We start from the raw sequence: 16,739 nt of genomic DNA, 5'->3' as shown, positions 1-16,739 counted from the left end.
CAGCGACCTGGGTTCACTGCTCTGCCCTGCTGTTTGCTACAATATTAATATCATAGACTACCTGTTAAACGAAGAGACACAATAATATGAGTGAAAGGATTTCAGGATAATATCAGTAAGTGTTGATTTAGAGTTGTCTTCTGGGTTCATCCTTGTAGCTGCCTTTATCAACAGGGTGAAATGTAACAAATGACATCAGAGTTGGGAGATAACCAGGTCCCTGTTTAAATCACCATGACAACCATTTCATTATTTTTCCAGAGCAGCAAGGGAATCTAGAGACTCAACCTTTGTAGAATCAAGTACATTTGCACGTACAGATGTAGGATCTTAATTTGAGTCAGTTTACTACAGCAGGAAAATATTCCTGCAGCAACAAGAAATGTGAATTATCATGGGGATTATAATTAATGGACATTTTTGTAGGGGTTGATACTTAAGTCTGATATCTCTAAGTGGAAATTACAAACTTCAGAAGCCTTTTTAATCCTCAAATACACTACAAGTTTTACATTTCCTGCATTGCAGGAACGTTCTTCTGCAGTAGGGAGTGATCAAAATAAGATCCTACATCTGTACACATAATTTTACATGGTGAATAACATACAGCTGGCAGGTTTTACGCTTTTTCGATAGTACACCGATCTCTGGTAAGACAAGGGGTGGCGGTTTATGTATATTTGTATGTACGTGTATATAGCCTCAACTATTGTTATTTTACTGCTGCTGTTTAATTTTTGTTACTTTTTATGTCTATTTTTTTCTTATGTGTTTTTTATTTAACACCTATTTTTCTTAAAACTTCTTGGTTAAGAGCTTGTAAGTAAGCATTTCACTGTAAGGTCTACAACTGTGGTATTCGGTGCATGTGGCAAATAAAATGTAAATAAATAAAATGTGAATATATTTGATAGACAACATTTAGAGGCAGAATACAGACAGAAGAGTTATAACATTATACACAGCTAGGTAGAGTGAGCATAGAACTATATGAGAATACATTTTTATTTTATTTTATTTAACCTTTATTTAACTAGGCAAGTCAGTTAAGAACAAATTCTTATTTACAATGATGGCCCAGGGGCGAAAATCTGATATCAACTTTGGAGGGGACAATTACATTACATTTTCTCAAGAGCAATTCCTGAGGGGGACACCAAAAGTAGTGCTGTAACACATAGCCTACGTTTAATATGGTAAATGTATATTGAGGAACCAAAGAAATAGGGTGTTTGCCGTACTCCTAACTACCGGTACCCAAAACTACACAACTAATCACAACAGCAATACCATTGCCTTTAACAAATCTTAGTTCAGTCACCAGTTTAAGTTGAGAGTGGGGGTATCCATGGCATTTTCCAATTATGTTCCTATTTTACAAGTTAAAAAAATTGAGAACCTTTCATAATGTTGCCAAACAAAGACTCAACAAACTTACCTGAGACTCCCTGTCTCTGCCAGTCTGTCCCTGCATATCTGTCCCCAACTCTGCTGTCTGTGTGCCATCTGTTGCCTGCTCTGCCTAATGACATCATTGTGAAACATTTCCATTAGAATTTCATTTCTTTCTTATGAACATTTTATCAACTAGTCTTTGAGATATTAGGCTACGAGGGTTCTTACTTTGCGTTTTGGTGTACTGAAAAATACTCTGATGTCCGTCTTTTTTCTGCCATTTTTCTGCCATTTTTCTACCTGGTTGGCTACACACACACAGTATGTAGGTTATTTACAGTAGGAGATGGGCTTCTATCATCTTATCTTCTATCATTCTATATGGGCTTCGATCTAAAAGGTAGCTAGCAAATGTGAAACGGATTGCAGTGACAAGAGTTGACAGCTGTATGAGTTCACCATTTACACAACATATGCTGCAACCTTTTGTAATTTTAATCGTTTGTTTCATATTGGCTGGCTTCTAACAATAGCTGAATTTGCAAAGCTAGCGAGCACCAATTCAGTGGTGTTTGCTATAATCTTTGCTACCCAGGTTAAATAAAGGTGAAATAAAATATATAAATAAAAGTTCCCTTGCGACAATTTAGCTTTTGCAACGAGACCATTAAATATATTTAAAACAATGGTAGAAGAGAGTGAAGTTCTGTTCAGTTTATCGCTAACCTTATCACAGGGACTTTGAAGCACTAACTTACATGCATGCTGATCTTGGAATAAATTGACGATAGCAAAGATTCCATCTTTGACGACGCCACATACATGGAATAGGTACTAGCTAGCTTAATAGTTAATATTTGCGTGCTAGCTCTGCATATTCAGCTAGTGTGTGTGCGCGATTGACTGGATTAACCTCACGTCAGTTACGTGTATTGAGTGCCTTTCAGACAGTAGATACGACCTCTACGTTACCTCGCAAGCTAAGGAACTGGCAGTGGATCAAACCATTGTGAGGCAAAGGGTGGGGGGGGGTCGCAATCTTTTGAAACTTAAAAACAAGTTATTAAGTGTCTATAATCAGCACAATTGCTTTCATTGCATATTATTAATATTATTTAAATTACATAGTTATGTTTCAGTGATATATTGGGGGGGACAAATCATATTTTTCCCAGGATGGGGGGGTTGTGTCCCCCCCGTCCCCCCCGGCATTTCCGCCCCTGTGATGGCCTACCGGGGAACAGTGGGTAACCTGCCTTGTTCAGGGGCAGAACAACCGAATTTTACCTTGTCAGCTTGGAGATTCGATGCAGCAACATTTCAGTTACTAGCCCAATACTCTAACAACTAGGCTACCTGCCACCCCCATTAAAAGTGTGTGGTTGTTAACAAGTGTTAAAAAAAACTGTACATATAGGCATACAACTACAATTAAAACATATATATTAATAAAGACACTGTATATTCATAACGCTAGCAAAACTTATTTTAGATTGTTGTTGCAAAGGCTTCTGTTAATTTCACCCAAAAATGTGGGTCTTTTCTCATGAAGTCAAAATAAAATCTGCTACAATACTTTTTGTAAATATTTGCAGGTATTGAGTGTGAGATTTTGTTGCCTGAGATGTCTGTCTGTTTAGTGCTGCATGCTTGATATTGCTGACCCCTTATTGGGAGGTGGCTTACTAGTTTGTATATTGTACTGATTCATATGGATACCAGTCCATACATTGGCTGTAAAAGTGTATAAAAACAGAAAAGCATATAACTGTAGCTATGTGGTCTTTACTTGAGTGTGTTTCAGCAGGGTGAGGTCAGAGAGATGCTTCCAAGTCACTGTTTTTCTGAACTCATAAAATCCTTTACACAATCTGATGGGATGGATGTTCAACCCCATTAAAATGACCATAAGGTCAATATAGAACCTTTAAGTTAAGACCTCACAGATCTGTTCATGGCAAAGCAGTTCAATGAATGATACTAATTGATTCTGTGACAGTATTCATAAAGAGTAGGACAGCTGATCTAGGATCAGTTAAGTATTTTAGATCATAATGTATTAGATTACATGGAGTGGGGGACCTGATCCTAGATCATAATGAATCAGATTACATGGAGAGGAGGGACCTTATCCTAGATCATCATGAATTAGATTACATGGAGAGGGGGGACCTGATCCTAGATCATAATGAATCAGATTACATGGAGAGGACGGACCTGATCCTAGATCATAATGAATCAGATTACATGGAGTGGGGGACCTGATCCTAGATCGTAATGAATCAGATTACATGGAGAGGGGGGACCTGATCCTAGATCATAATGAATCAGATTACATGGAGAGGGGGGACCTGATCCTAGATCACAATGAATCAGATTACATGGAGAGGGGTACCTGATCCTAGATCATAATGAATCAGATTACATGGAGAGGAGGGACCTGATCCTAGATCACAATGAATCAGATTACATGGAGAGAGGGACCTGATCCTAGATCATAATGAATGAGATTACATGGACAGGAGGGACCTGATCTTAGATCATAATGAATCAGAGTACTTGGATAGGGGGACCTGATCCTAGATCATAATGAATCAGATTACATGGAGAGGGGGACCTGATCATAGATCATAGTGAATCAGATTACATGGAGAGGGGGGACCTGATCCTAGATCATAATGAATCAGATTACATGGGGAGGGGGGACCTGATCCTAGATCATAATGGATCATATTACATGGAGAGGTGGGACCTGATCCTAGATCATAATGAATCAGATTACATGGAGAGGGGGGACCTGATCCTAGATCACAATGAATCAGATTACATGGAGAGGGGTACCTGATCCTAGATCATAATGAATCAGATTACATGGAGATGTGGGACCTGATCCTAGATCACATTGAATCAGATTACATGGAGAGGAGGGACCTGATCCTAGATCATAATGAATCAGATTACATGGAGAGGGGGGACCTGATCCTAGATCATAATGAATCAGAGTACATGGAGAGGAGGACCTGATACCATATCAGCACTCCTCCTCTGGGACACTGCCTGTATGATTAACCGAACGCATAGTTGTTAAAGTCTAGTTACAGCAGGTGTTTACTGCCATCTAGTGGAAGATACCAATAGAACACTTTTATCAGGGTGGGGAGGCGGCTGATTGAAACAGAAAGTTAAGTTGTTCTTTTGTACAGAATCCATTTTGAGACGACAGAGCAGAAGACGCTATATGGAGATTACTGACAAATAAAGTGAGTATTTCTCAGTATTTCTGAACAGTAATACATTCTAAAGGACAGAGTAAGATATAGTACTAGTAGTAGTTAGTAGAACTGTTATATGAGCTTAGTTGCTGACAGACAGCAGTTTTAGTAGAACTGCTACTTGAGCTGAGTTGCTGACAGACAGCAGTTTTCAAAGTGGAAACTAATCAGTAGGTCTACATGTTATCAGTAAAACGTCTGGTAAAGATGGTGGAGGAGCTTTTACATTATATGGTTTAATGTTTATCTCAGGGTTTCTCAATCCTTTTGTTCTGACCAGCACTTACACACCTGATTCAACTAATCATCAAATATTTTAAGACAGTTTAATATTTGAGGCCAACAAATGAAGATTCTCAAATTAAAACCTTTGGGGTTTGTAGGCCTGTTTAAAATGATTATAGGCCTACATGAATTCACAGTTGAGGGTAAAAACACAACTAAACCGGGTTTCCAGTAAATGATATGTTTATCTAAAATATCGTAAGCGAGATGTCTTGAAGAAGGACTTAATAAAAGAGGACTGACGTCATGTGGTTCTGTTTCCCTCAGTGAGGAGCAGCCAAAAACTGAAGCAAGATTCAGTACAACGTCATGAGTCACTGCTGTTGAATGCATCTGACTGTTAGTAAGCTCTGGTTACTGTTAGCGCCACCCGCTGCTTACTGTTGTTATATAAACGAGTACGTGACAGCTGTTGAATGCATCTGACTGTTAGCAAGCTCTGGTTACTGTTAGCGCCACCGCTGCTTACTGTTGTTATATTAACGAGTACGTGACAGCTGTTGAATGCATCTGACCGTTAGCGCCACCCGCTGCTTACTGTTGTTATATTAACGAGTAACGTGACAGCTGTTGAATGCATCTGACTGTTAGCGCCACCGCTGCTTACTGTTGTTATATAAACGGGTAACGTGACAGCTGTTGAATGCATCTGACTGTTAGCGCCACCCGCTGCTTACTGTTGTTATATAAACGGGTAACGTGACAGCTGTTGAATGCATCTGACTGTTAGCGCCACCGCTGCTTACTGTTGTTATATAAACGGGTAACGTGACAGCTGTTGAATGCATCTGACCGTTAGCGCCACCCGCTGCTTACTGTTGTTATATAAACGAGTAACGTGACAGCTGTTGAATGCATCTGACTGTTAGCGCCACCCGCTGCTTACTGTTGTTATATAAACGGGTAACGTGACAGCTGTTGAATGCATCTGACCGTTAGCGCCACCCGCTGCTTACTGTTGTTATATAAACGGGTAACGTGACAGCTGTTGAATGCATCTGACTGTTAGCGCCACCCGCTGCTTACTGTTGTTATATAAACGGGTAACGTGACAGCTGTTGAATGCATCTGACTGTTAGCGCCACCCGCTGCTTACTGTTGTTATATAAACGGGTAACGTGACAGCTGTTGAATGCATCTGACTGTTAGCGCCACCCGCTGCTTACTGTTGTTATATAAACGGGTAACGTGACAGCTGTTGAATGCATCTGACTGTTAGCGCCACCCGCTGCTTACTGTTGTTATATAAACGGGTAACGTGACAGCTGTTGAATGCATCTGACTGTTAGCGCCACCCGCTGCTTACTGTTGTTATATAAACGGGTAACGTGACAGCTGTTGAATGCATCTGACTGTTAGCGCCACCCGCTGCTTACTGTTGTTATATAAACGAGTAACGTGACAGCTGTTGAAACTGAAAATAAAAAATGATCTGTACAGAACCATTTTGAGATGACAGAGCAGCTCATAGTTTCATCTCTAAACTGCAACCCAGTTTCCAAGTAAAGTGAGTATTTCAGGTTAATAATGTAGAATAAAGTAGAGGGAACATTTGGAATCCACTAAACTAGTGTTGGAGTGCTGCCAAGTCATTCCTACCATGTGGTGTCTTTTCTGTCCCCAGGAAATATCAGTTCTTATTAACTGACAGAGTGTCACGACACGGATCAGTATACAGTTACAATACAGTTAAACACTCTGTGCTGCTAGTTACAACAGTGGTTTAAATGGTACAATGATTCTCTACACTGTACTTTTTGTCACATAAACTGAAATTAGGCTCACTGTTAAAATGTTAGCAGCCAGGAAATGGCAGAACGATTTCTGAACAGTGCACCTTAAACTGTAGCTATGTGGTCTTTACTTGAGTGTGTTTCAGCAGGGTGAGGTCAGAGAGATGCTTCCAAGTCACTATTTTTCTGAACTCATAAAATCCTTTACACAATCTGATGGGATTGTGTAAAGAGTTACCATTAAAATGACCATAAGGTTTATATAGTACCCCCCCCCCCCCACCCTTTCTAGATCTGACTGCTGATAGCTACTTTACTGAGGAAGAATGTACTTCCTAACCAGCTTCACCTGGAATGGGCCTAGTCCCTACAATGAAAAACAGCCCCAAAACCATTATTAAATAGGGAGACTTGAATGATCATATTTGATACTGTATGGTAATATAAAACACACTTATTGTGGCATGTAGCCTAGTGGTTAGAGCGTTGTAACTGTAAGGTTGCAAGTTCAAATCCCTGAGCTGACATGGTACAAATCTGTCATTCTGCCCCTGGTGACTACCTCAAAAAGCTGGTTGAGAGAATGCCAAGAGTGTGCAAAGCTGTCATCAAGGTGGCTACTTTGAAGAAACTCAAATATAAAATAGATTTTGATTTGTTTAACACTTTTTTGGTTACTACATTATTCCACATATGTTATTTCATAGTTTTGATGTCTTCACTGTTATTCTACAATGTAGAAATAGTAAAAAATAAAGAAAATCCCTGGAATGAGTAGGTGTGTCTAAACTTTTGTCTAGTACTCTACATATGGACATATTATAAAGTATGTGCATTAATAGACTCTTAAGGATTCAAGTGGAACTGAGATGAGGAAGTGAATCTGTAGGCCTATGTGATTATGTTACAATTAAGTTACACTTGTTAAATCCCTGTGGGACGCTTTCCACACCTTGTAGTGTCCATTTCTTAATGAGTTGAGGCTGTTCAGGACAAAAAAGAGGGGGGACACTCAATATTAGGAGGGTGTTCTTAATGTTACTTTATGTAATGGCACAGATTTGAATGCTTTATGTAATGTATTTTATCTATTGAAATATAGTTTGGATATATTTTAAAATGTGGTTTCATGGTGATTTATAATTTTTTCCAGAATCTCCAACCACCTCAGAGATCAGTCTCTCCAGTACCCAGTCATCTGTCCATGAAGAGTGACTTCTCTATGGCTCATCCTATACACTTTAGTGATGGATCAGGGACCTTTGACCCCAGGTAAGTTACTGGTCAGAATTGATGATATTACTATTGAAGAGGAGAAACTTCAAGATCTGAAACCAGATGTATTTAGTGTATCTGAGTATATACTAGAGGTCGACCGATTATGATTTTTCGACGCCGATACCGATTATTGAAGGGCCGAAAAAAGCCGATACCGATTAATCGGAGGATTTTTTATTTGTAATATTGACAATTACAACAATACTGAATGAACACTTATTTTAACTTAATATAATACATCAACAAAATCAATTTAGCCTCAAATAAATAATGAAACGTTCAATTTGGGTTAAATAATGCAAAAACAAAGTGTTGGAGAAGAAAGTAAAAGTGTAATATTTGCCATGTAAAAAAGCTAACGTTTAAGTTCCTTGCTCAGAACATGAGAACATATGAAAGCTGGTGGTTCCTTTTAACATGAGTCTTCAATATTCCCAGGTAAGAAGTTTTAGGTTGTAGTTATTATAGGACTATTTCTCTCTATACGATTTGTATTTCATATACCTTTGACTGTTGGATGTTCTTATAGGCACTTTAGTATTGCCAGTGTAACAGTATAGCTTCCGTCCCTCTCCTCACCCCTACCTGGGCTCGAACCAGGAACACATCGACAACAGCCACCCTCGAAGCATCGTTACCCATCGCTCCACAAAAGCCGCGGCCCTTGCAGAGCAAGGGGAACAACTACTTCAAGGTCTCAGAGCGAGTGACATCACCGATTGAAACGCTAATAGCGCGCACCCGGCTAACTAGCTAGCCATTTCACATCAGTTACACCAGCCTAATCTCGTGAGTTGATAGGCTTGAAGTCATAAACAGCTCAATGCTTGAAGCACAGTGAAGAGCTGCTGGCAAACGCACAAATTGCTGTTTGAATAAATGCTTACGAGCCTGCTGCTCCCTACCATCGCTCAGTCAGACTGCTCTATCAAATATCAAATCATAGACTTATTATGACATAATAACACACACAAATACAAGCCTTTGGTCATTAATATGGTAGAATCCGGAAACTATCATTTCGAAAACAAAACGTTTATTCTTTTCAGTGAAATACGGAACCGTTCCGTATTTTATCTAACGGGTGGCATCCCTAAGTGTAAATATTACTGTTACATTGTACAACCTTCAATGTTATGTCATAATTAAGTACAATTCTGGCAAATTAATTACGGTCTTTGTTAGGAATAAATGGACTTCACACAGTTTGCAACGAGCCAGGCGGCCCAAACTGCTGCATATACCCTGACTGCTTGCACGGAACGCAAGAGAAGTGACACAATTTCCCTAATTATAAGAAATTCATGTTAGCAGGCAATATTAACTAAATATGCAGGTTTAAAAATATATACTTGTGTATTGATTTTAAAGAAAGGCATTGATGTTTATGGTTAAGTACACATTGTTGCAATGACAGTGCTAAATCATCACCCGTTTGGCAAAGTAGGCTGTGATTCGATGAGAAATTAACAGGCACCGCATCGATTATATTCAAAGCAGGACAAGCTAGATAAACTAGTAATATCATCAACCATGTGTAGTTAACTAGTGATTATGTTAAGATTGATTGTTTTTTATAAGATAAGTTTAATGCTAGCTAGCAACTTACCTTGGCTTCTTGCTGCCCTCGCGTAACAGGTAGTCAGCCTGCCACACAGGCTCCTCGTGGAGTGCAATGTAAGGCAGGTGGTTAGAGCGTTGGACTAGTAACCAGAAGGTTGCAAAAACGAATCCCCGAGCTGACAAGGTAAAAATCTGTCATTCTGCCCCTGAACAAGGCAGTTAACCCACTGTTGCTAGGCCGTCATTGGAAATAAGAATGTGTTCTTAACTGACTTGCCTAGTTAAACAAAGGTGTAAAAAGAAATCGGCCACAATCGGTGTCCAAAAATACCGATTTCCGATTGTTATGAAAACTTGAAATCGGCCCCAATTAATCGGCCATTCCGATTAATCAGTCAACCTCAAGTATATACTGTTAAGCATCTGCTTATAATTTGTTGTTTATGTCATATATTTTAAGACACTGAGTGTACAAAACATTATGAACACCTGCTTTTTCCATGACGTAGATTGACAAGGTGAATCAAATCAAATTTTATCAGTCACATGTGCCGAATACAACAGGTGTAGACCTTACAGTGAAATGCTTTCCTACAAGCCCCTAACCAACAATACAGTTTAAAAAAGTATGAATAAGAATAAGAGATAAAAGTAAAGAGCAGCAGTAAAAATAACAATTGCGAGGTTATATACAGGGGGGTACCGGTACAGAGTCAATGTGCAGGGGGCACCGGTTAGTCGAGGTAATATGTACATGTAGGTAGAGTTATTAAAGTGACCATGCATAGATGATAACAGAGAGTAGCAGCGGCATATGGGGGGGAGGGGGGGGGGGGAGGGGGGGGGGGGGGGGCAATGCAAATAGTCTGGGTGGCCATTTGATTAGATGTTTAGGAGTCTTATGGCTTGGGGGTAGAAGCTGTTTAGAAGCCTCTTGGGCCTAGACTTGGCACTCCGGTACCGCTTGCCGTGCGGTAGCAGAGAGAACAGTCTATGACTACGGTGGCTGGAGTCTTTGACAATTTTTAGGGCCTTCCTCTGACACCGCCTGGTATAGTGGTCCTGGATAGCAGTTACCATATCATGCAGTGATGCCACCAGTCAGGATGCTCTTGATGGTGCAGCTCTAGAACCTTTTGAAGATCTGAGGACCCATGCCAAATCTTTTCAGTCTCCTGAGAGGGAATAGGTTTTGTCGTGCCCTCTTCACGACTGTCTTGGTGTGCTTGGACCATGTTAGTTTGTTGGTGATGCGGATGCCAAGGAACTTGAAGCTCTCAACCTGCTCCACTACAGCCCTGTCGATGAGAATGGGGGTCCTGCTCGGTCCTCCTTTTCCTGTAGTCTACAATCATCTCCTTTGTCTTGATCACGTTGAGGGAGAGGTTGTTGTCCTGGGACCACACGGCCAGGTCTCTGACCTCCCTATAGGTTGTCTCATCGTTGTCAGTGATCAGGCCTACCACTGTTGTGTCATCAGCAAACTTAATGATGGTGTTGGAGTCGTGCCTGGCTGTGCAGCCATGAATGAAAAGGAGTACAGGAGGGGACTGATCACGCACCCCTGAGGGGCCCCTGTGTTGAGGATCAGTGTGGCGGATGTGTTGTTACCTACCCGTACCACCTGGGTGCGGCCTATCAGGAAGTCCAGGAACCAGTTGCAGAGGGAGGTGTTTAGTCCCAGGGTCCTTAGTTTGTTGATTAGCTTAGAGGGCTCTATGGTGTTGATTGCTGAATTGTAGTCAATGAATAGCATTCTCGCAAAGGTGTTCCTTTTGTCCAGCTGGGAAAGGGCAGTGTGGAGTGCAATAGAAATTGCATCATCTGTGGATTTGTTGGGGCGGTATGCAAATTGCAGTGGGCCTTGGGTTTCTGGGTTAATGGTGTTGATGTGAGCCATGACCAGCCTTTCAAAGCACTTCATGGCTACAGACATGAGTGTTACGGGTCCGTAGTCATTTAGGCAGGCTACCTTAGTGTTCTTGGGCACAGGGACTATGATGGTCTGCTTAAAATATGTTGGTATTATAGACTCGGACAGGGAGAGGTTGAAGATGTCAGTGAAGACGCTTGCTAGTTCGTCCGCGCATGCTCGCAGTACACATCCTGGTAATCCGTTTGGCCCTGCGGCCTTGTGAATGTTGACCTGTTTAAAGGTCTTACATCGACTGCTGAGAGCCTGATCACACAGTCGTCTGGAAGAGCTGGTGTAGTTTGATTCGATCTCAGTCCTGTATTGATGCTTTGCCTGTTTGATGGTTCGTCGGAGGGCATAGTGGGATTTCTTATAGGCTTCCAGGTTAGCTCCTTGAAACATGAAAAGCTATGATCCCTTGTTGATGTCACTTGTTGAATCCACACCAATCAGTGCCAGGCGCACAGATTTGTGTTAATCAAATCAAATCAAATGTATTTATATAGCCCTTCTTACATCAGCTGATATTCTCAAAGTGCTGTACAGAAACCCAGCCTAAATCCCCAAACAGCAAGCAATGCAGGTGTAGAAGCACGGTGGCTAGGAAAAACTCCCATGAAAGGCCAAAACCTAGGAAGAAACCTAGAGAGGAACCAGGCTATGAGGGGTGGCCAGTCCTCTTCTAGCTGTGCCGGGGTGGAGATTATGACAGAACATGGCCAAGATGTTCAAATGTTCATAAATGACCAGCATGGTCAAATAATAATAATCATAGTAGTTGTCGAGGGTGCAACAAGTCAGCAACTCAAGAGTAAGTGTCAGTTGGCTTTTTCATAGCCGATCTTTGAGTGTATCTCTACCGCTCCTGCTGTCTCTAGAGAGTTGAAAACAGCAGGTCTGGGACAGGTAGCACGTCCGGTGAATAGGTCAGGGTTCCAGCAGGTCTGGGACAGCAGATCTGGGACAGGTGGCACGTCCGGTGAACAGGTCAGGGTTCCATAGCCGCAGGCAGAACAGTTGGACACTAGAGCAGCAGCACGGCCAGGTGGACTGGGGACAGCAAGGAGTCATCATTCCAGGTAGTCCTGAGGCATGGTCCTAAGGCTCAGGTCCTCCGAGAGTGAAAAAGAGAGAATTAGAGAGAGTGTATTTAAATTCACATAGGACACCGGATAAGACAAGAGAAATACTCCAGATGTAACAGACTGACCCTAGCCCCCCGACACATAAACTACTGCAGCATAAATACTGGAGGCTGAGACAGGAGGGGTCAGGAGACACTGTGGCCCAATCCGATGATACGGACAGGGCCAAACAGGCAGGATATAACCCCACCCACTTTGCCAAAGCACAGCCCCCACACCACTGGAGGGATATCTCCAACCACCAACTAACCATCCTGAGACAAGGCCGAGTATAGCGCACAAAGATCTCCACCAGAAACGCTGCTGGGTTTTTCACGCTTAACAGTTTCCCATGTGTCTCAAGAATGGTCCACAACCCAAAGGACATCCAGCCCACTTGACACAACTGTGGGAATCATAGGAGTCAACGTGGGCCAGCATCTCTGTGGAACGCTTTCTACACCTTGAAGAGTCAATGCCTTGACAAGTTGAGGCTAATTTTAGGGCAAAAAGGTGGGGGGGCATTTAGTATTAGGAGGGTGTTCTTAATGTTTTGTACACTCAGTGTATGTCTTTTGCTTTATGTAATGGCATATATTTTAATGATTTATGTAATGTATGTAATCTATTGATATATAATTTTGATACATTTTGAAATGTACTTACATGGTGATTCATTTTGTTTTTCAGAATCTCCAAGCAAACTCAGTCTCTCCAGAGATCAGTCTCTCCAGTACCCAGTCATCTGTCCATGAAGAGTGACTTCTCTATGGATCATCCCATTTATTTTAGTGATGGATCAGGGACCTTTGGAAGCAGGTAAGTTACTGGTCAGAATTGATGATATTACTATTGAAGAGGAGAAACTTCAAGATCTGAAACCAGATGCATTTTGTGTATCTGAGTATGTACTGTACAGCAGTGGTCACCAACCTTTTCTAAGTCTAGATCACTTTCACAGTAAAAAAAAAATGGCTGAGATTTACTGCTCAGATAGTTTTTTTTTACATTAACCTCACACAAACAGTTTTGTAGGAATGAGGTTTGGGCAGTAGGCCTAATACATTATCCCAGCATTAGGCTATATGATTGGACTGCCAATGTTGTTATTAATCAGACCATACTATATTTCAAAACTCTAGCTTTGATACCAAAATAGATCAGTTGGTTTAATACAGCAGCTCTTTGCTGTATTCATTGACAGTCTCTCTGTGGTCATGGTTTTAAAAGATATTAAATCTTACATAAGCTAGTAGCCTATTAAACTTGGCTGTGGCCAGAGTCATGGAAGCTCTGTAGCCACAGTGATTTGAGCTATCTACGCAGTAGGTGCACTCGATTTAGTCACAGATTTGTGGAGCAATTCTGTGGAGCAAGAATTGAAATAAATAGCTTTTTATTCTACTGGACTGATGGTATCTGCATCTGAAGGTCAACGAGGTCAAATCACGACGTCAGTGAACTTCAGGTCGAAAAGTTGGAGCTCTAGAAATATGCCTGAGTTTCCGACTTGGATTTCCGAGTTGGATGACATTTCAAAATGATTGTTCCCAACCACCTCTCACGGTCCCTGCTCTCTCCCTTCTTTCCTCCGGTGAGACTGACCAGAGAGGGGGGACACCGTCTTCCACCTGATGTTGAAACTCGAGTCGCACCGCATCTGCCTCATGCACAAATTCATGTTGTTCCTATGACCAGAGAAAGCGAAAAATTCCTAAATATTAAAATCGACACGACGAGCTGCTAATAATAATAAACCGCAAGGCAATCGATACTTGGCTACTCTTTCATTGGCGATGCAGCCCGAGCAGAAGTATGGAGAAGTGCGCATTGTAAAATAGTTTTATGTAAACAGTGACCGTGCTGAAAATAAACTTAAACATGAACTCTCATAAAAACAGCAGCTCTTTGCTGTATTCGTTGACAGTCTCTCTGTGGTCATGGTTTTAAAATATATTAAATCTTACGTAAGCCTATTAAACTTGGCTGTGGCCAGAGTCATGGAAGCTCTGTAGCCACAGTGATTTGAGCTATCTACGCAGTAGGTGCACTCGATTTAGTCACAGATTTGCCAGTCCTCCGGGAAGGCAGAGTTTGTCTCATGGGAACACGTTGCTTACCCGGTGCGCAGGACGTTTGAATCAAGTGCACCTACAGGCAACAACTCAACACGATTTTAAAAAAGGAGCGCAAGCCTTTATAGTTGGTTGGCTTTTCTACAGAAATATTTGGTGATCGACTAGGAATGCCTTGAAGATTGACCGGTTGGAGAACCACTGCTGTAAAGCATCTGCTTATAATTTGTTGTTTATGTCAATTATTTGAAGACACTGAGTGTACAAAACATTATGAACATCTGCTTTTTCCACGACATAATTGACAAGGTGAATCCAGGTGAAAGCAATGATCCCTTATTGATGTCACTTGTTAAATCCACTTCAGTCAGTGTAGATGAAGGGGAGTAGACATGTTTATTAGGGATGCACCGATATGACATTTTTGGCCGATAACCATATCCAATATTTTCCTTGTCAAACAACCCGATATCTGATATTTTCCTTGCCAAACAACCTGATACCGATTTCCAGTATTTTCCTTGCCAAACAACCCGATATCCAGTATTTTCCTTGCCAAACAACCCGATATCTGACATTTTCCTTGTCAAACAACCCGATACCGATATCCGATATTTTCCTTGCCAACAACCCGATATCCTATCGTTTCCTTGCCAAACAACCCGATATCCAGTATTTTCCTTGCCAAAGAACCTGATATCTGATATTTTCGTTACCAAACAACCCGATACCGATATCCAGTATTTTCGTTACCAAACAACCCGATACCGATATTCAGTATTTTATTTGACAAACAACCCGATATCCTTTATTTTCGTTACCAAACAACTCCAAACCGATATTCAATATTTTCCTTGCCAAACAACCCGATATCCAGTATTTTATTTGCCAAACAACCCGATATCTGACATTTTCCTTGTCAAACAACCCGATACCGATATCCGTTATTTAACTTGCCAAACAACCTGATATCTGATATTTTCCTTGCCAAACAACCCGATACCAATATCCAGTATTTTCCTTGCCAAACAACCCGATTTCCAGTATTTTCCTTACCAAACAACCCGATACCGATATCCGATATTTTCCTTGCCAAACAACCCGATATCCAATATTTTCCTTGCCAAACAACATCCGATATTTTCCATGCTAAACAACCCGATACCGATATCCGAAATTTTCTTTGCCAAACAACCCGATATCTGACATTTTCCTTGTCAAACAACCCGATACCGATATCCAGTATTTTCCTTCCCAAACAACCTGATATCTGATATTTTCCTTGCCAAACAACCCGATACCAATATCCAGTATTTTCCTTACCAAACAATCCGATATCCAGTATTTTTCTTACCAAACAACCCGATACCGATATCCGATATTTTCCTTGCCAAACAACCCGATATCCAATATTTTCCTTGCCAAACAACCCGATATCCGATATTTTCCTTGCCAAACAACATCCAATATTTTCCATGCAAAACAACCCGATAAAGATATCTGAAATTTTCTTTGCCAAACAACCCGATATCCGATATTTTCCATGCCAAACAACCCGATACCGATATCCGAAATGTTCTTTGCCAAACAACCCGATATCTGATATTTTCCTTGCCAAACAACCCGATACCGATATCCAGTATTTTCCTTGCCAAACAACCCGATATCTGATAATTTCCTTGCCTAACAACCCGATACCGATATCCAGTATTTTCCTTGCCAAACAACCCGATATCCATTATTTTCCTTACAAAACAACCCAATACCGATATTCGATATTTTCCTTGCCAATCAACCCGATATCCAATATTTTCCTTGCCAAATAACCAGATATCCAGTATTTTCCTTGCCAAACAAGCCGATATCCGATATTTTCCATGCCAAACAACCCGATACCGATATCCGAAATGTTCTTTGCCCAACAACCCGATATCCAGTATTTTACTTGGCAAACAACCCGATATCTGATATTTTCTTTGCCAAACAATCTGATACCGATATCCAGTATTTTCCTTGCCAAACAACCCGATATCTGACATTTTCCTTGTCAAACTTCCCGATACCGATATCCAGTATTTTCCTTGCCAAACAACCTGATA

The 16,739-nt window shown here is 41.1% G+C and overlaps 1 protein-coding gene across 2 annotated transcripts in view; it reads left to right on the top strand.

The window, feature by feature from the left end:
- Nucleotides 1-4,552: 4,552 nt before the first annotated feature.
- LOC123733362 (NLR family CARD domain-containing protein 3) overlaps nt 4,553-16,739 on the top strand; it is a 123,196-nt gene continuing 111,009 nt past the window's right edge. For both annotated transcript variants that reach the window (XM_082976232.1, XM_082976233.1), the window contains exons 1-3: nt 4,553-4,655; nt 7,839-7,957; nt 13,256-13,384. In XM_082976232.1, coding sequence (XP_082832358.1) covers nt 7,890-7,957; nt 13,256-13,384 — 197 coding nt within the window. In that variant the 5' untranslated portion in view covers nt 4,553-4,655; nt 7,839-7,889. The remainder of the gene's footprint in view (nt 4,656-7,838; nt 7,958-13,255; nt 13,385-16,739) is intronic.

This window comes from Salmo salar, chromosome 06 (assembly GCF_965601325.2).
Source record: "Salmo salar chromosome 06, fSalSal1, whole genome shotgun sequence".
NCBI lineage: Eukaryota > Metazoa > Chordata > Actinopteri > Salmoniformes > Salmonidae > Salmo > Salmo salar.
The sequence above is the reverse complement of the archived record's forward strand: the minus strand, read 5'-3'. Positions and strand labels throughout refer to the sequence as shown.